We start from the raw sequence: 21,151 nt of genomic DNA, 5'->3' as shown, positions 1-21,151 counted from the left end.
AGGGAAGTGGAGAAAAGAGTTTTTAAATTTCATCTATTTTCTACCATTTCGTCTCTGAGCATGTCTCCACATACCTATTTTCTCTCCTACAATTGTACTTGTTCTAAACAAAGGAGAGGAGGAGAGAAACCTTTTGTTTCTTTATATTCTCCTTCTTTGCTACCTTTTAAATTTTTAAATAAACGAACCAATGTAGAATAAGTGTTTTTGTTGCTTGGTTTTATGATGATGAAGACCATGAAAAAGATGCACTGATTTTAAATATTCATTGAAGAAAATATTGCTTTAAAAATATTGGCAGTATTTTTAATTCAGAGGGTATTCTCTTTCTCAAAGACTCCAAACTACGTCAGTAGTCACTGGACCATCTGCATCTTCACCACTGGGGATGAATATTAACAGAGTCTTTGTCACTGTTAGAATGACTCAGCTTATGACATCAGGAGTAGTTGAGGGGCAGCGGGGGGACGGCGGGGGTGGGGGGAGTCTAATGAAATAGACGGCATGCAGTGAAAACAAGAGATTCTTCTAGCTGTTCTCCTTAGAGTTGTACATCCCCAAACAGAAGACTCCCATCTCTGAAGTCATTTAGTTTCTGTCTCTGGCCGAATTAAAACACATACGTACACACACACACACAAACACCATCCAGCTTGTTTCAACACAACCAACTCTACCATAGAGCATCATCAAAAGTTCCATTGTAGAGCAAACCATCTAGGATTGCCAAAATTACAGAAAGCTCATTGATGAAACCATAAAGAACCCTTCGCAGTGTAATCAGCTATGCCCATCCACCAGGCACTCAAAGAGCACTCCCAAGGTCTAGGACATTATATACACAAATGCAGTATATTTTCCCCCGGAATGCAAATGTTAGATTCATATTACACGAAAACAATTTACACAACACTCTTGTTTTGCTTGAAAGTTCAATATTTTCTTTGTCTTTAAGAAAAAAACTCTTTAACCAAAATGAAGGTTTTTGTCAATACTTTCTCATAGAGTAAAAACAAACAGATATGCTTCTGTAAAATTGACTGATAATGTAACATTAAGTATAGTATGAATATTCAAGGAGATTTATATGAAAAAAAATGTAGTTTTTTCTTTTGATATGTACCGTGATATTCAGAATGACTTTACATGTCATATAACAGGATAAACCGGAGAAGTACACACTGCATATAATAACTTTGAATACCATGAAAACGATATGAAGTTCTGATTCCCCTCAGCTTTTTTAATTGGCTACTTTTAATTAAAGAGTAATAGTATATACCTTTTAATTGAACACACCAACTAAAGCTTGACTTTTCAAAGTAAACAACAAATTCCAAATTCAATGTTCGCATGATGAATTTGGCAAACTTTTCATTTTCATGACGCGGGGGGGGGGGCGGGGGGGAGTGCCATGCTCCATCACAGGATGGCTGGGAATTCTACAGCGCCCTGAAAGCCCGATCGCTAACTGACGCACGGCCCTGCACGTGGACGCGGAAGACCAAATTAGGCCCTGAGGAAGTCTCACTAAACTCCCACCGAAGTCAATGGAAATTTGCAAACGCACTCGAGAGGGCTCTCAGGGCCCACAAGGTGCTGTCAGTAATTTCACTAGGTCTTCAAACCAGATATACAAGCAAAAACAAAACCAAAAAAACCGAACAACAAAAACAAAATCAACACCCAAACCAAATAACATGTACCTCTCCGACGTCATAGATCCAAATACGGCCTTCTGAGTCCCCAACGGCAACTTCTTTGCCACCTTGAGCCCAACGAACACGGTTTAGGGCGGATGCCCCCTCAATGGCCACACTTGCTGTTGGAACCTGCCAAAGGGGTTACGACAAAGAATCTCTGAATATGAACTTAAATATACGAATTCACAACGATACGTTTAACTGGATGAGTCACCACTGCCTGCATGTGCATTAAGTACTATATATCCCTTGTGCAGGGGTGAAAAGGATTCATTGTTCTTAAATCATATGCTCCACTGAATTAAAGAGTAGAGAGAAGAGACACTTTCACAAAAAAAGGAAAAGAGGGAGAGTCTTTTTCCACAGTCAATGGGCAGTGAGTGACATAAATATTTCTTCCGATTATGCAGGGTGCACAAACAACATACAAACACAGCAGCTAAATGTGATACTTCTTGATCAGGTCATGATTTATGGATCAATGGAGGGGGAGATTTCAGGATTTACCAAGATTAAGGATACTCTAAAAGGGGGAATGGGGTATATGGTGGGAAAAAAGTCATATTAAGGGTCTTCAGGGGAAAAAAATGTATTGATCCCTCAAAACCTCATCAGGGAGGGGATGCTCAGAAGAAGAAAAAGCAAGCAAAACTGCAAGTTCTCCTTTCTTTTTTCTTTTCTCACCCCCCCACCTTTTTTCTTCCTCCTAGCAATACCAAGGTATAGGAAGTTCTCCATAACTCTGAAAATGTCCTCAGGGTGATATCCTGATAGAATGTAGCACTTACTTGTAGAAAAGGCCTTACATCTCCTCTAATAAACACCTGAAATCTGACAATGTTGATAATTACAATATTAATCATTATTAAAGTGAACCAGAGGTGCTGAAATGGAACCTGCAGTATTTGTTACAAGAACCTTAATATTTGGAAAAAGAATTTTAGTGGGTCTGCCCCTCTTTTCATCATCAGTTGTGTAAACACTCATCTTGAAGGTTGGAAGTTTATAACTGATAGATCAGATCTCCAAGCCTTCTACAAGAAAGTTGAATAGGAAATGACAATAGCCCATTAAAAATGAAAAAAGGTAAATGTTAAAATAAAAAAGGAAAAAAATATATAGTGAAAAGAGGGCCACCAACATCATCTTATGCCACTGTTTTAAGACCTGTGTCTAATAAACATGTCCTATTAGGATGGAAACACCACATGTACTGTGCCTTAGCTCCCCTGGCATTCTGCTATTCAGGGAATTGAAACCATCTGTTTATATGATATTATTGACCCAATACCTATCTTTAAAATAGCAATAAAAACTCCATCATATGTAAGAATCTATGTTTAAACTTAATCTTGAAATCAATAAAAATTCTTTTACCTGCTTAAATCACTGTATGTCAATTGACAGCAAAAATGTCAAAAGTCCCCAGCTCATTTTTTTTTTAATACACAATTTCTACAGTAAAGGAACCTGCTGTGCAGTGCTGGAGACTGAATTTTTAACCAAACTTTTTAAAGGCCAAAACAATGTGAATTTAGTTTGGGCCATAATTCTGTCAATGCGCTTTATTATTAGTGTGCTACTCAGCAAAGAAATCTGCGATTCAGCTATAGAGTTTCAGAGTTAACTTTTAACTCCATAACTTAGAGAGATCATACAGGATCCTACTTTCTCTAACGCTAGTTAATAACAGATTTTATCTGTGAACAATCTCAAAAACTGAATAAAAAGTATTTAATCTTAATATAATACTCAAAAGAAAGTGATTTTTTTGATACATTTTAAATTATGCCTAAAACATTTTAAAGAATTTTATTTATTTGGAATTAAGTAAAGTAGCAAACTGGAACAATTAATATTTTAACCAGTTAAAAATATCTTTTCATAGATATTATAAGTGGTTTAAAAAAAAGGCTATCACAGTCTATAACATGTGCTAAAAGAATTATCAAATGCATGAAGAAGATGACAAAAATATATTTTATTAGTTTGACCAGTAATGAGCTTTCAGAAGTTGATGAATCTACAATGAAAATAATCCATATATTGTCTCTGGCTTTCTTACTCTTGTATCTCAGTTTTGGATATATTTTCACATTTTTTTTAAAGACTCAATCATTTTAATTGCAAAGACAGGATGTATATACATAATTTACTACATTGTGTAGAGGTGACACTGAAGTAGGTGAATATGAACTATCCTTGCATAGGAGCAGTCGGAATAACCTGGTTTAAAAGCACAGTATTTTGAACAAGGACAAAGAAACACTGAGATTTCAGTTTTTTTTTTTTTTTAAACAAATCTAATTCCTAATTGGACAAATATTTGAAAAATGTTATTCAACTTGATAGAAGGCAAAAATGAGTGTTTTAAAAAGTGTTCAGTTCACTACTGGATTTGAATCAGACTCCACGTATCTACTATTATTGTGAAAGCAGAACTACGATCACCGCAAAACTAAACGATCTGCATGCCAAGTAACCATTTTTAAAAATGGTTAACAATAAAACACTTATGTGGTTGTCTCTTGATACCTAGAGCGAGGGAAGGGAAAACACGTTTGGCAATGCTCAGATATTAATTTTGTTTTACCTAAAAAGCCGATTAAAACACAAAACTAAACGAGAAGAGTTACAGAGGAATTACTATGGAGTTGGTAGAACACTCCATTACATCATAGTTGAGTATCACCTGAACTCACTTCTACTAAATCTGATTTCTGACTGGGTCTCCTAAATCAATCTGGAAAATGTGTTCTTGGTTGTTTAGAGTGAATTGAGTTTATTCTAGCAGATAGAAACAATATGATTTTAATCAACGGTGATGAAAGACTTTGGGAAACCATCACATCGTAGAGTAATAACACCTTTCTATAAAAGCAGTAATGTTATAAACATTTCAACATCTGAAATGATGGGCACTGCACATATTCACGCCCTTTATTTCCAAAGATGCTTCATTACATAACTCTTGTCCTTGTCATACACTTCTGGTAGCCAAAAGGAAAAAATAGACGTAAATGGAAAGTTTTTTTAAAAGACAACTATTTGGCAGTGGTTTTAGATGTATATAATCTTGCAAGATACAATGACTCAATAATAACACCTGAAGGATATTTCCCTGCCCCCTCCCAGAAAAAATACTAGGGGAGCCTGTTCCTCCTCATATCCTCCAGCTGTAGGCTTCCTAATTAAAAAGGCTGAGCTGTTTCCTGCTCAGAACACTTCAAAAGACCTCTCTCTCGTTCTCCACTTGACATGTAGTTTTCAGCACTTGTTCTTCTTACCTGTCCATTCTTATTGATGGAGAGCTGCCCTGAATCACAGGCCAGGAGACGACGACGAGACCATTTTATTGTATTAAACTGAAGGACATTTAATATTCACGTTTAAAAAACCCAACCAAAAACTCTGCTACCTGAATTAGCACCTCAATAATTTTGAGAAAGTGTAAAAAAGGAAAAATATACGTGGCATAATTTTTAAAACATTAATATATATAGCAAAAATTTTTTAAAGACTATTTCCTAGTGTTAATTGCTTTTTGAAAACATTTTTCACTTGTGAAGGACTCTAAATGTGACATGTTAAAATCTCATTAAAAAATACTGAGTTTAACATACATGTTCAGAGTCTGAAACTTATAAAAGTCTGTCTGTGAGTTCGGTATCTTAGTCAAGGATTATTCACCTTGTAAATTTCAAATGGAGAATAGATCTAAACATAAACGGTCAAGAGAATCATCTTTTATGGATTTAAAACAGAAATTGTGCAAGTAGCAAACACTGGCAAATAGCCCTTTTTAAAAGCCCAATCTCAAGTCAAAGTCCACAAAAGCTTACTTTTCCAAGTGTTTGCCAATAGAGTTATTTCAACACCCTGAAATATGCCCGAGTGTCCTTTCCCCGCAGTAAAAGGCGTGAACACGTATGGTTTTGCTCTTTGCAGAGAAGGGTCGTCAATTGTCCAAGATTCCGCCACGGTTTAGGGATGAAGTGAGATTAAATGATTTGGGGCCAACGCATCTGCCAATACCCTGCACAGCAGCGGAGAATGGGGGGTCGGCAGCCCAGCTGCAATTGGAGGGTCTGTCCAAAAAAGGCCATTTCAGAGAGAGGGGGAGACGGAGAGAGGCCGACGGCTCCCCCCTCCCAGCCCGCCCGGCCCGGCGCCTGCGCCGCCGCTCACCTCGGTGTCATTGTTGAGGTTCCAGAGGTCCAAGCGCCCCATCCCGTCCACGCAGGCAAAGAGCGCGGGATGCACGGGGGACCACATGACATCGTACACATAGTCTGCATTGTCTTCAAAGGAGTAGAGCGGCTTGTTGTGCTGTAAAGCAGAGAGACCGTGAAGACTTTGTGGCGCTGCGGCTGCCTCGGGCTGTCTAGCGAGCCTAATTAAAAACTTTGCACATTCACAAAGTGTCATAAAACTTCCCGAGATGAAAGTCCTCGAGAAGGTGCACCGCAGCTTTAATGTTACTAGAACTGTCCACTGGCATAAGTAAATACGGTGGGGGGAGGGGGGCGGGGGAGGCGGGGAGGGACTCTTAAGGGGCTAGGGGCTGGGGGCTGGGACGGGCGGGGGAAGGCGGTTTCAGACACAGTCGTGCGAGACATTCCAGACAGGTGGCCGGGGCTGCCCAGGAGCTCGGAGATCTCGCCGGGCTATGCTCTGCGAGTCGCTCAGGGCCCGAACCCAGGCGTGCTCTGCCTGCCGGGATCAGACCCGCGGGGAAGGATCTGGAAGCCCCGGCGGTCCCGGAGACCCAGAACCCTTGGCATTGAAGGCAACGCCTGCCACCTCGCGGTCGTTTTCTGTAGCTGCAACTCTGCCTCCAATCCAACTCGAGGCCAAATGTATACTTTAATGGCTCCTCTGCGGCGGGGATGGGGATACATACTTTAAAGGGATTTGTAGCTCTTCTGGGAGGTGAAAAATCTCACGGTTCTGAGTCTCTGGTCTCTCTCTCCAGGGTCAGTTCACCCAAATCAGGTGGACTGGCGGGGCTCAATGCAATGCCCCTGAACCTTCGTAGGAGGCGGACCACGTTTTCTAGATTACTCAGTATTTCTAAGAGCCCTGAAATCGGTGTTTTTTGCGGAAAATGCACTAGCACACCCCTACTGCCTACAAATGCTTCCCCTTCGGAGGGATACAATAAATTAAAATGGCACTCTTGATTTCCTGTGAATATTGTCACATCAAAATAGCAGAGAAGTCAGAGGCAAGTTTGAAAGTACACCAGAAATAAAACGTAATTGGACTTCATGAATTATTCATTCCATCTGGCTTGTCTTATTCTAATTTCTGCATAATGGCTTTACTAATCCCTGATCAATTAATGTAAAATGAAATTTAAATGATAATGAAAGCCCTAGAGATAAAAGAAATTAAGCATTCTTATATCCTCTGACAGAAATCTAAACAATGGGAGTTTTTTCCCCCAATGTCTTCCTCATCCAGTCAGCTGTCTGTACTCCTTTCATGGGTTCAGCTGAATGCCTGTACAGGCCAGAGTAATAAGATCAAAAAACGGTAACATACAATATGAACAATCAAATACTTTCTGCAGAAAATGTTCAAAGAATGTATCTGTGGGGAATCAGCTCCAAATATTCGAGCAAACTCCCCAAATGTACTGTGAGTGAAAATAAAATGCACAAAATGCGTGTGCTGAAATCAAGGTGAGAAAAATCACGGGAAGACAATAAACTCCCACAGCCTAAACCTAATGCAAAAATTTGTTAAGGTAGTGACTATACGTGATTTCTCTTTCCAGGAATTATCTTGCTTTGGCGTTGCTGAGACGTGAACACAACTGTAAGACTATTAAAGCAACGGAAGATTTTAGATGGGACATTGTATGTGTGGGGCGGGTGGTGTGTGTGGTCTTATTTTTAGTTTAAGAAGTACCTAAAACAAACTTGTGACATTGAGATCTCAAAAAGAATTAAATGGACATTTAGCCTTACAGTTTTGTATTTTAATACCCTATACCTCTTTTATGCCAAAAAGTTCATGATATCCCATATGTGTACTGTAATTTGGAGCTAAGATTATCTGCCTATTTGCTATTTATGTAGCTTTTTTCCTTCCTCTCACTGCTTGGATGAGGTGATTCAAACTACCTTCCTTCAGCAAATCTGAATACCCAATGACCTTAAATTAATAGGATTATATCATCTTTTTTCCTTATTAATATAAAAAAAGGCAGGGTGGAGTAGCTGCTCCTTCACTGACTACTTGTGAATATTAAATCCTAAGTCTTCATAGAAGATTATTCCTGCCCCAAATTCTTGATTTTGTAGCTAGCTAGTCACTATTTGTTAGAGAATATGAGTAACGCATTTTTCTTAAAATCAAAGAGTAGAAAAGACTTACACATGCTTTAAAAAGTCAGTTCTCAGTATCTTCTCTTAGTAACCCAGCTGATAGTATAACTGAGTACACAGAGGTCTAGACATAGATGCACGCATACATTCAATACACACAACTCATCTTCAGTCCTTGCTTTGATCAATTAGAAAACCATCTAGCTTTAAACAGTCATCTTCTAAGGAGTTGATATTATTCAATATGTTAATTCTCTCAAATTACGCTGCTAATCTCTAGTGTTATTTCTTTCCTTTTTTCTTTTGGTGTCTTCCTTTTGAAGAAACTTGGTCAAAACTCCAGTATATCCTGCAGATTTTACTTTTTAAACATCTGGAAATAACTGCCTTGTTCATCTTACCAAAAACCAATTTTCTCGTGTTTAACAGTATTGTATTGAAATGCTATTATTCCCTAGGTTTTCTTCAGCCCCCTTATCACCTCCCACCTCCAAGACTGAAGTCACTGTGCAAGTTAATGCTAAGCTACAGATTGTGCATGTTTGGGGCAGAGAGAAGGATTTATATTTTCAAAGGCTTTGCTCTAACCTTGATAAATTCACAGGATGAAGAAGTCTTGGTAGAGATTGAAGGCATTTTTAGGGTACCAAGGGGACCGACATCTATGAAGCAACAGTTCCCACGTTTAGAACGGCACATGCTATAGGCATAGGCTAATGCCACTCTTACAATAGTAAGCAGTGCTATTCTGAATATGAAGTGCAGTTTTTTCAATAGACGAGTTTTCCATTCTATCTTAGTTGGGACTCAGAGGGTAAGCTGAAAACCTCATTGAAAATTTGTCTCAAACATTTAATATAAAACATTTCATAATTTACATATATATCATGAAATATTAACAAAATATATCAAAAGCATTAGGGTCTAAAGATTCTGTTTTTGAATTTTGAAACATATGTTTGTATCTACAAAGTTGTTATAGCTTGCTATTGCATTATCACCGATTTTAGAACACTACAAGTTTTGAAAAGGTGGAGCGTGTAGGGGCAAATGTGACCAATGATTTTTGAGGAGGATCCTATAATATCATTTATATATATTAAAGATACAGAAGCTTGGTGATTTTAAATATTAACCCTGCAAAATACTCAAGGTCATTTAGTAAATTAAATATCATTCCACTATGTGTTACCGTAGAAAGCGTTTTTTAAGACAATCAAATTTCACTAGACACAAACCCCTTCACTTGCGTGTTCTCTTTTCTGATGCCCTGTTTGGTATCAGAGACCCGTTAGAGAACAAAAAGGAAAACTGCCTTGTAACGCAGACTACGGCATGTGTGACACATGCCAATGAAATAAAGCTGCGACGCCCTGTGTTTTAGACGGGTTTCCAGAACTGTGCCAAAATGTTAAAATATCCAGACACCGACCAGTGTGATTTTAATGCCCTGATTCTCAGACAGAGCGGAGAAGCAGGCTACCAGTCACCTCCCAGACAGACTTGAAGGGCAGGAAAGGGTACATTAGTGGGTGCTTGCGTGTACCTGACTCTATACACACATTGTCTAATTTAATCCGCATAAAATCTCTGTAAGGTAGACGGTATTTACAGAAGAGAAAATTATAGTTCAGGAAAGTTAGTAACTTTCCCAAGGCCACGAAGGTTGTAAGTGGTGGTGTTGGATTTGGTTCTCGGGTTTTTCTAGCTGTTAAGCACATCCTCTATATGCCGGAACCGTGAGGTCCTCTATGAAACACAGTGAAGGTCTTCGGTCTTTAGAGAAAGAGCAAAAGATCTGTTACCTCTCCACTTCGCTGTCCCTGTCAATTCAACCAGTACTTACTAAGCACACTGTAACTTGTAGAAAGAGTTCAAAACTATCACATTCACAATGTTTCATTTCCTGAATCGGTTATTAATAATCCTGAAGGTGTTACCCATACAATTCCAGGCATCCTCGGCACCCTGTGACACTAACAGAAGTCTTTCTTTCCTGAAAACTAGGAAACAGGATGGACATAGGCCTTTAGCCAGCAGAGATTAAAGCAGGCCATGCATTAGAGAGCAGAATAAAATGATGCCAAGAGGCAAAGATCCGGGTTCAAGTTCACTGAATGTCTATACAACTTTGGGTGAGGGACTCATCTGATAGATGGGGATAACACAAGGAGTATAGCATAGAAAAGGAAGTAGGAGAAAGTGGAAAAACTACAGACCTTGGGAAATTGAATTTAACATTCTTGGATCTGAAGTTTATTTTTCATCTGTAAGATGGAAAGCTAGAGCAATTGACCTCAAGGGTTCCCACTGGCTTTGTGATTCTATGACTCTGTTCTGTGGTAAGGGCTGAGTGGAATAAAGCATGTGAAAGTTTAACAAAGAGTTATTCAAAACTAAGTATTATAATTAAAGCCATCTTCCTTGATGTTCTGTGGAATTCATATCATAGTGCTTCTTTTTTACTTTGTATTTCACCAAAATACACAAAGATGTACGAGGGTAGTTTTCAGTGAGAAAAACTGAAATAATAAAAGTAATAAAAGACCTCCTATTTGACCAGAGAAGGGGTAAAGCCTATTAAATTTACAAAAGAGAGGCAGGTAGTGAACTCTGTTCAAAAATGAACTGTTACAACAGCCATCAACGTTTTACCATACAGACGGTCTCTGGATTGAGCTTTGATTTTATAGGTATACTTCTGACAATGACTAGAGCTGCATATTTCTCCAGTTAACTGTAAAATGATTTCATGAGAGGTGAATTTCTGTTTCTGACGTTAGAAATGTACCAAAGTCACATCCAGGGAATATAGTGTTTGTTTTATTTTCCTCTATATGATTTTTTTTTCCTCCTATCAGCAGCTCAAGGCATCCTAATGGGCTTTAGTTTTTTTTGCAGGTTGGTGAATAGGAAGATTTGTGTTAAAATGCCTCCTAACACCTCCAAACACTGTGGTTCTTGAGGTTACGTTTGCCTGTAAATGATTAGCTCTCAAAGCCAACTTAGAAATGCCTACCCAAACCACGGACCTTTCTTTTGGTGACGGGGGAGTGGGGAAGGGGGTATTTCATGGGTAGGTCAGGTCGGGGTGGACAACTAACAGTAGAATTTCTATGTATTTATTCTGAAATAAAAGGAAAACAAATGGAATCTTACCTTGAAAACTCTATCTTGTTGGGGGAAAAATGATGACCAAAATACTAAACAATGAGTAATAAGAAAATGTCCTTCAAAAACTGTCATGTGGGTTCCTGTGAAGTAATTAAATAGCCAGCTAGTTCTTCCAGGAAACATTAAAATGTGAGACCACAATATCACTTTTTAAAAAACCACCAAAGGACCCCCAAACTTCAAGCTCACACAAAAATGGATGCTTCTACCATAAAAAGAAAGTGCTTAAACAAACAAACCAACCCAAACTCACAAACCAAACCAAACCAAACCACCAACTTTCTTGGCCCAAAAGAAGTGTTGCAAATTTGGTACTATGGCTGGAAAACATTATTTGCAACTTAATGTAGTGTCTTTCTAAAGCACAAAGTATCCTGTATTTATCTTAATTTCTGTGGCTAATATTGTAACAATACTCATGATACCCAAATCCTATCTTTACCTGCTTCTACCATGGTCAGAAATTCAGAATCAGGCATAAACACTTTGGATGAGCTATTCTTAACAGAAGATGTACAGTGGGTCTGTTTGTTGTTTGTGTACATTAACCAAAAATACATTTAAGGACTTTAACTTGAATTAGTTAAAAGAATTACAAAGAAGGTTACAGAAATCCAGGAATTTAGCATTTGCCTCTCTATAAATGTAGAAGTTTTGCTAAGTAAGTACTGAAGCCACATAAAAGGTGTTCTTTGCTGCACTACCTTCCTCTACGGCTTATTTGCATGGAAGAATCCTTCTAATCCAGGAGGCGCCAGCAATAAAGGGGATAAATCCATATAAAAGAATGGATACATATTCACAGGTTCTGACTAGCGTTTGAGTGTTTCAAGCCACGGAAAAAGCTACCAGCTTTGCCTCCCTCATTCATAAAAGGAGTTATTTCCCCACACTGGCACGAGTTTTATGCATATCAGCTCCACCTAAAGGTTCTCCTTTAAAACAGGCATTTTAGTGAAACAAATCTGTACAGAATCCTTGTGAAGACACTCAGCAAGCAGGGGTGCTCTTCTGAATTGAGCTGTTTGCATTCACCTCAGCTGCTAGGGCTCTTTTGGTAAGTTCTGCCTCCGGGCTTATTTGAGTGGAGGCAGGGCAGAGACGGTCACTCGACAGTTGGCTCATTGGTACCATGTGGGTGGCCATCCTCTGGACTGACTGTCTCTCTCTGACAGACTCTGTGGCTATAGAAGGAAGCAAGCAAGTTCAGAAGAGCCCCTCTTTGGTTACTGCTGCCCCAATTCTACTCCTACCACGGCCAAGTGGTTTCATATGCAACATGACGTTAGAGAAAGAAACATTCGATATGAAGATACTGTTCAGGTGGATGAGAGCCTGTATTAGGAGGCAGGCGGGACGGGATGGAGACTGGTGTGAAGGATTAGCCGGTGTAGAGGGATGACCTAGGGCTGGACCTAGAAGCAGCTAGAAGTGTGGTTGTAGCCGTGCCTTGAAAAGTTAGAAGGCGGAGCCAGTACAGACATATTTGCAGGCTTAAGCAGCTTTATTTATTTGTTCCTATTGCGGGTTAAACTGCACAACTGCATTTTATTAGTGGGTAGATTAAGTGGCAGAATATTTCCACTCTGGTCCTTAAACTGTCCACCTCCATCCACTCTAGCATCTGGCTTATAAACTCTCTCCCCATTGTAAACAAATTTATATTTAATATATATTTATAAATTATATACATACATATATACATAAATATATAAATTTACAAACATATAATTCTTAAAAATTTAAAAAGATAAAGTTATAAACCTAGATCCATGGGTTACACCTTGATTCTCCCTTCGTAACTTATGTCTAAATTCCCCAGGTAAACACGTGCCAGTTCTCAGAGCTAATCTGACATTAGTGGTCGCACTACATTTAGTAAATATAACATTTAGACAAATTTCATTTTTTTTTGAATTTTATATACACTAATATGTATAAAATGGATAACTAATAAGAACCTGCCGTACAAATTTCATTTCTTTTCGAGAAGTCACATACCCAAATACCCAGGTTTAAAATCTAACGGTAAAATTGTCTAAGTAATTAAATATTTCATTCTACTTGCTCAACAATCGAATGTATATCGTATACTTTCAATTGTTATATATGTGTCCTACATACATGTGAAGGGCACATTTTCAAAGGGTCAAGGCAAGTTTTTTGTGGGTCTGCACCCCTGAGTCTCCTGGTGTTAAATGCAATGTATCTTTTATATTATATTCAGGAGTAGGATAGCTGACAGTTGTGTTTATTTTAACGGTGGAGAGAACTGGCACAGAGAATCCCACATAAGCAGAAGTTCAAAACATTCAGTTCAGACGTGGAATACATTTGATATGCTTCCTGCTTTGCAACAGATTTGCTTACCTTATTTTATTTTGCCTAAACCAAACTGAAATTAACTTCTATTCAAAATGGAAACACCAGCTAAGCATGAGGTGAGGTGATTCAGGATACTAAAGATGGGCATGGGAAAATAACCTAGTATTAATTATGAACCCTGGACGATTTGCAAGGCTAAGAGGTCATATGAGGCTGCCCAAGACGGAGCTATGTTGGTCTGATGCAAACACAGCTACTTTGGGGAACAGAGATGAGTTTTAATTTACCTTCCAACATCAGACATGACATGCGGGTTAGATCAGGAGGCGGGGATGGAGGTATCTTTGAATCTCATAACTGTGTAGATGGTTGTATCTGTTATTTGTTATTCTCATTCTCTCTTCAAACATTAGTGCTTAGAAGGAGAAGGCTGGGGAGGGCAACTCACGCAGCATAGCCGTGAAATGAAAAGGCAAACATTTCCGCTCTGGTTAAAAGAGCAAAAGAAAGGATTCAGCAAGCCCTTCTCGCACAACAATAAAGCCCAGTCAGCTGGGTGAATTTTAAGTCTCAAAAGTGTTTGCACTTATATGGATTATTCACACATGGCTGTATAAATATTTAGCAGCTATAGTTACGTGTTGGTGGGTGAATGTTTGGCGGGGTAGCGGGGGGCGGCTCAGGTTGGGGCAGGGGTAAAAGGACAGGAAGCATGAACACAGGCTAAGTCTGGCTGTGACTTGATGATTACATTCTTGTGGTTTCTTTCAAAGTTAAAGTATTCTCCCTGGGTGAGCTTAAAACAGGAACCCCCTTCTTCCCCCCCAGCCCCCGCCAAAAAAAAAAAAAAAAGGGAAGAAAAGAATCTGGTGACTGGCACAGGTAGTTTATTGAAAGCCGATTTTAATGTTTGCTACCTTATATTAGGAAGGGGGAGTGAAAATGAGGATAAGGGAAGAAAAAATAAGTCAGACACCACCTGAATGTCTTGTTTACCACAGAGGCAGCTAGCAGGGCTTTGGGCTTGTGGGAAAAAATGCACTCTGTCATCGGTCAGTGTTAATGGCAGTAAACTATTGACTTCATTAATCTTCTTGCTTGTGTTGTGTTATGCTTAGATACTGTAATAGCCAAATCTTTAACTTTTGATTTTTATTGTGTTTTCCTTCTTCTGATATTTTAAACATTTAACAAAATGCTAGCAGAAACAGATATACTCAGGGCCCTTTGTTAGAATTATGTAATTTTTAGGAAGTGTTTCCAACACAGCTTAAAATAATCTAACCTACCTTAACAAAGTACATCATTTCACTTAGGATATCTAAAAGTATTGGTTCATCAACAATGATTTATTGAGGACCTACCATATGCTTCCTCCTTGGGGAAATCAATAGAAATACAAGATCTGACTGTTCATAAGGACTTGAAATCCAGGTAGGAAAATGAAAATTATGAAATAATAAGAAGAAATTGTTCACTTGGGAGCCTATTTTCTCGTTTTGTTCCAAAAGGACTTACGTTGTCTTACAAGTTAAATATACTGCAAAATTAAGAATAAACACACAACAGAGGCAGATAGAATAGACAGCTAATACTAGGATCCTGATGATCACAATCTGGTAATGAATCAGCTCTAAATTTCCTGATAACTAAGACATAGGGGAAAACACATCGTGTCACAAGGAGGTACGTAGATTTCCCCATATGAAGAAAGAAAGAAAGAATATAAATTCCTCCTCAAAGACACATTCTTGGGAAAAACTCAAGGAGGAATTTACCATGTCTGTGAATCCCTGGAAGAGAGACTGGCTTTCTGGTTTGTTTATACCAAAGAAAGCGAACAAGTAGGTAGCCAGGTGCTAAATTCTGTGGTACAGATGTCAGGTGCCAGAGGAATTTGGAGACTGGAGGGATGGCATGTTGGTGGTTACCTTAGTCTGATGTGGTCAAGGAAGGTATTATCTAGGACAGGTGATGGGACCAGCCTTGAAAGATGCATAGACTTTGACAGATGGTAAGGAAGCCAGTCGGTGGGGAGGGGTTGGGGAGAAGCAAAGCATTCAAAGACCTGGCTGTGGACATCAGCATGGAATTCCCAGGTGGAAGGTGAGAAGTGGGGACAGCCCAGTGCTCTGAGGATTTGTCCTAAGGAATAATAGGCAATAGTTTTGGTTTGGATAGAGTCGGAGGTAAGGACATGTTATGAATAGTCTTGAGTATAGAGTTAAGACTTTTTAATGCAATAAGCTGCTCATTTATTAAATATGTACTGATAAACGTGCAGAACATTGTGCTATGTGCTAAACAGGTTCAGAGATGTCTAACATTCATGCAAGCGTTTTCAATGATAGAAAATAGAAGCAGCAGCAGAGTAGGGGAGGAAGATCTGATTTGTATTTTAAACATGGTACATTTGAGTCTCTGGAGATGACACTTGTTAAGCCGGCAGTCGAAGTGTAGGTCTGGAATTGAAACAGGGGCAAGCTTGAAGCCTGTGCCAAACAATCATTGATGAGAGGTGCTGAGGGAGAGGAGAGTGTGCTGCAAGAATGAGTAGCAGACAGTATGATACAAGATGAGTACTAAAAAGAAGCCAGCACACTTGAAATCACACAAGACCAATGGTCTTGGAGAGAGAAGTGTCAAAAGGCTAAGACGGTAGGTTGAGGAGTGGCTGGGAAATATGGCAGTGGTTGGTCTGGACGCACGTTGGCTCTTCAAGGGGCTTGGCAAGCTAATCCAAATTTTTGGACATGCCGGGACTTCCCTGGTGGCGCAGTGGTTAAGAATCCACCTGCCAATGCAGGGGACACGCGTTCGAGCCCTGGTCCGGGAAGATCCCACATGCCGTGGAGCAACTAAGCCTGTGCACCACAACTGCTGAGCCTGCGCTCTAGAGCCTGTGAGCCACCACTGCTGAGCCCGTGAGCCACAACTACTGAAGCCCACGCACCTAGAGCCCGTGCTCTGCAAGAAGAGAATCCTCCGCAGTGAGAAGCCCACGCACCACAATGAAGAGTAGCCCCCGCTCGCTGCAACTAGAGAAAGCCTGTACGCAGCAATGAAAATCCAATGCAGCCAAAAATTAATTAATTTTTTTAAAAGAAAAATTTTCGGACACGCCTGTGATACTTTAAGCCAACCCATCCAATCACAAACCACAAACCTCTAAGAGGATCCTAATATTACTGGTGTTTGAATCTAGATCTGTCTTCTTTATTTAAGACCACCCACTTGCCATTTTGATGTAACATCCTTGCCATTTTGGACAATCTCTTATGTGGCTTTATATCTCACACGTGGCATTGAGCCTGGCAAACACTGCATCTTGAGGTAGACAAGATGCACTGAAAGTGGATGCTGAAGCAGGCAGCATCTGGGTGCAGTCCCATCTCTGCCTGACACCTCTGAGCAGAGCCTTGAACTTTCCCCTGATTCTTTGGGCTTATGATTCTTTCTTAGTCTCCCCAGGGCTGAACCTCCACTTTGCCTGATGGGTTTTTGATTCAGCATCCTCCTTCGGCTCTTATTCTAGCATGTTACTCCAGTTTAAACCTTTCCCCTCACTCTGCTACCTTAAATGTAAACTCTGACGAAGACTACCCAGTCATGGCAAAGGTTTCAGCATGTTTGTAAACCACTGGCAACGAACCAGACATAGGGGACTGTTTCTGTGGAGGAAGGTGATATGAAAAAGAGTAATAAAAAATTAGGCTTGCACAGTAGGAAATCTAGTCAGGCCTTCCTGTGTATTATAGGAACAGGGTATTGGGAATTGAATGTCTGATGAATGTTACCTCATTAAAAACAAACATGGGCTTCCCTGGTGGCGCAGTGGTTGAGAGTCCGCCTGCCGAGGCAGGGGACACGGGTTCGTGCCCCGGTCCGGGAAGATCCCACATGCTGCAGAGCGGCTGGGCCCGTGAGCCATGGCCGCTGAGCCTGCGCGTCCGGAGCCTGTGCTCCGCAACGGGAGAGGCCACAACAGTGAGAGGCCCACGTACCGCAAAAAACAAATAGTATGTACCTGAGATTCTTTTTAACGCATACATACATTTCAATTGGTGTGTGTGTCTGTGTGTGTGTGAGAGAGAGAGGAAAAGAGGAAGAGCAAGAGAGAGATATTGATCTGAGAAGGAGATTAACATGCTTTTTCATGGAATATCCTTACATGTTTATTTGTCTGGAGAAGAAGAGTGATGCCTGAAAACAAGAGAATGTTGTACTGACCATAGAAAGCCTGAATCCAAATCAGCACCACACAGTGACTAGATACGCTGCACCAGTTAATAAACGTATTCTGAACATGGTGATAATGATGAAAAAGGTCTTTGGATTCAGCATCAACAAACTTACTTCTCTATAGAGCTACCATATGATCCAGCAATCCCACTCCTGGGCATATATCCAGAGAAAACCATAATTTGAAAGGATACATGCACCCCAATGTTCATTGCAGCACTATTTACAGTAGCCAAGACATGGAAGCAACCTAAATGTCCACTGACAGATGAATGGATAAAGAAGATGTGGTACATATATACAATGGAATATTATTCAGCCATAAAAAAACGAAATAATGCCATTTTAGCAACATAGATGGACCTAGAGATTGTCATACTGAGTGAAGTCAGCCAGACAGAGAAAGACAAATATCATATGATATCACTTATATGTGGAATCTAAAAAAGGGGTACAAATGAACTTATTTACAAAACAGAAATAGAGTCACAGATGTAGCAAACAAACTTATGGTTACTAAGGGGGAAAAGGTGGGGGGCTAGGGATAAATTGGGAGATTGGGATTGACATATACACACTACTATATATAAAATAGATAACTAATAATGACCTACTGTATAGCACAGGGAACTCTACTCAATACTCTGTAAGGACCATATGGGAAAAGAATCTAAAAAAAGAGTGGATATATGTATAACTGATTCACTTTGCTGTACAGCAAAAACTAACACATTATAAATCAACTATACTCCAATAAAAATTAATTTAAAAAAACTGCAGAGATAACTACTTATGTTACTTCTGAACTGTGGAAGAAGCTTCTATGCTATAAATCCAGGCATTTAAAGATGAATCTATTAATATAAGTCCATGATTTTCATGTAAAAATCACATTCACAAATGCCAGCAACTGGAAATTAAATGTATTAAAGTCCTGCAGGAAGCAAAAAAAACCCCACAAAACCCCAAAACAAACAAACAAACACAGTTACTTCTCACATTAACCATAATGCATCAACTGTTCCTGCAACTTTCCCTCAACATCCACCAGTCCTTCAGGGCTTTACTGCCCCTGGGAGCCAGCCTTGGAGGGACTGGAGCCCTTCAGGCACTAGGGGTGGGGTGTGTGTGAAAGAACCTCAAGCAAAGCTCATTACTGTTAACTTTGTCCATAACCAAGGGTCAACTGTGATAATGAAATAACCTTAGTTTTTGTTACAGGCTGAATTGTGTTGGCCCCAAAAGTCATACGTTGAAGTTCTAACCCCAAGTACCTCAGAATGTGACTATTTTGATATAGCCTCCTTAAAGAGGTTATTCAGGTTAAATGAGGTCTTATGGGTGGACTCTAATCCAATATGACTGGTGTCCTTTTAAGAAGAGGAGATTCAGACACAAATATGCACAGAGGGAAGACATAGGGAGAACACGGCCATCTGCAAGCCAAGGAGCAAGGCCTCAGAAGAAATCAACCCTGTCGATACCTTGATCTTGGACTTCTAGTCTCCAAAACGGTGAGGAAATAAATTTCTGCTGTTGAAACCACCCCATCTATGATACTTTGTGATGGCAGCCCTAGCAAACTAATATAGCTCTCAAAGGAAAAGAGAAGGAAGGCTCTCTTTTTTTCCTTGGCTTCTAAGGCACACCCACATGGGCACATTTACCCTACGATTCTGCATTTATGGAATTGCCCCCAAGAGCACAAGGCAGAATGCTGTTTCTTTTGCAGTCTTTTGTGTCTTCCACTGAAAAGGGCCTGTGGTGAATATAAAGCCTCTCTGGAGGCAGCAGAGCCTCTTTTTAATTTTCAACTTCGCTTTACTTCGCACCTCTAGTTCTGCAATGTTGTTGGGACAACTGAGGAGGGCACAGAGTGGAAAACTCGATGCTGCCTCGATACCAACACGCCCAACCACTGCAGGGACCCAACTGAACGTGAACCAGAAATGACAATTCTGCCGGATTCAGCCCGTCACTTTTGCCTGGATAGAGAGCTGTTCCCCCCCCCCACACACCCCGAAAAAAAGTCTGCTGTGCTTGAGATGAGAGTTTATTTTGGTTTAATTTTGTCACCCTCTGCAGGCTCCGTCTTGAAGTCCCTTTCTTTTAGAAAAGGTAGCTGGAGGGTGAGGTGCGGATGGGGTGAGAGGGCAGGAAAAGGCGAGGCAAGCAGGCAGGGTAGCTGAGCACAACATGGGTCCAAAAGCGGAGCCCTCTTACCCAGGGCCTGGGGTTAACCTTTCACCTCCAGAGCAGGCAGGCCCCTGCCGAGCTCTCCTTATCAGCCTCCTTAAAGGCTAATTCCTGCTGAATGGGTTCCTGAGGCTGGAGAAATTTCAAAGAATTTTTGAATACATCTCTACAGCCTCTTCTCTTAACAATAGGATCTATCAAACAGCAGGGGAAGGCTCTGTTTAAAAGCACCGACAGGAGATCACAAGAATGTGTTTGATTGCCAAAGTGACTAATTTATTTTTACACAGTATTAATGATGCTACAATAACTAATATCTATAGCCTGGTTTTGACAGCTTATTGCAAGCGTTCCCATTGTTTAAGAAAGAAGGAAAAGGAAGCAAAAAAAGAAAGTACGAAAGAGAGTGTTTTATTTTGCTACATTTCCATTTGTTAACAAAACTCTCCATAAGCAAAACCAGAGGTCATTAGCAAACAACCAAAACATGCCTGTCTCCAGAAGAATACAGTTCCCTTCATCATTTAAAATACAGCTCTGCTGAAAACCCGAATCAGGACAAATCCTTAACATGAAAAATTCAGTGCAGACGTGAAACCACCTGACTTTACTTTGGGTTTGTGCTCCTTAAAATTACCTAGAAAATACCATAATCTTCTCTTCGTGCGCTGGATGCGGGCCAGGGCCCTGGCTCCAGAGGCAAAGGGTAAAACTAAAAATCATGTCTGAACAGACAGCTCCACCCTCTCTCCCAAGTCCACTTGGCCTCCTGACAAAAAGTGAGGTCTGAAGCACATTCACCCAGGGCCTGGGGTTTTGGCCAAAACTCAATACTCTTATAGGACAAACAAAAATGAAATCCAAAATGTTATCGCCCTCGCCTTTAGAAGTCAAATGAGCTTAAATGATTGTACTGCATACGGCGAGTGGTTCCCGTTTGCTATGTAATAGGGAACCGATAGAAATGTATTAAATTGTAGCTTTTTGTTTAGGAAAAGGATCCCTAGCTGAGAGTTTAAATTCCAAAGTGTTTTTTGATAATAATTGTGTGTGCGCGCAAAAAATGAGATAGAGAGAAATTGAAAGAGAGAGAGGAGAGAGAGATTTCCATATGGAACCAAACACTTTGGATTAAAGGTCAACTATGGGGGGGGTGGAGGGCACAGGGACCCCACG

The 21,151-nt window shown here is 40.1% G+C and overlaps 1 protein-coding gene across 2 annotated transcripts in view; it reads right to left on the bottom strand.

Annotated features, from left to right (window-relative positions):
• The window catches only part of DYNC1I1 (dynein cytoplasmic 1 intermediate chain 1), a 337,047-nt gene that overhangs the window by 18,858 nt on the left and 297,038 nt on the right, over positions 1-21,151 (bottom strand). For both annotated transcript variants that reach the window (XM_082661450.1, XM_082661449.1), the window contains 2 exons: positions 5,892-6,032; positions 1,707-1,832 (listed from right to left, as the gene is read on the bottom strand). In XM_082661450.1, coding sequence (XP_082517576.1) covers positions 1,707-1,832; positions 5,892-6,032 — 267 coding nt within the window. The remainder of the gene's footprint in view (positions 1-1,706; positions 1,833-5,891; positions 6,033-21,151) is intronic.

This window comes from Grampus griseus (genome assembly GCF_964374135.1).
Source record: "Grampus griseus genome assembly, chromosome: 9".
Taxonomy (NCBI): Eukaryota; Metazoa; Chordata; class Mammalia; order Artiodactyla; family Delphinidae; genus Grampus; species Grampus griseus.
The sequence above is the reverse complement of the archived record's forward strand: the minus strand, read 5'-3'. Positions and strand labels throughout refer to the sequence as shown.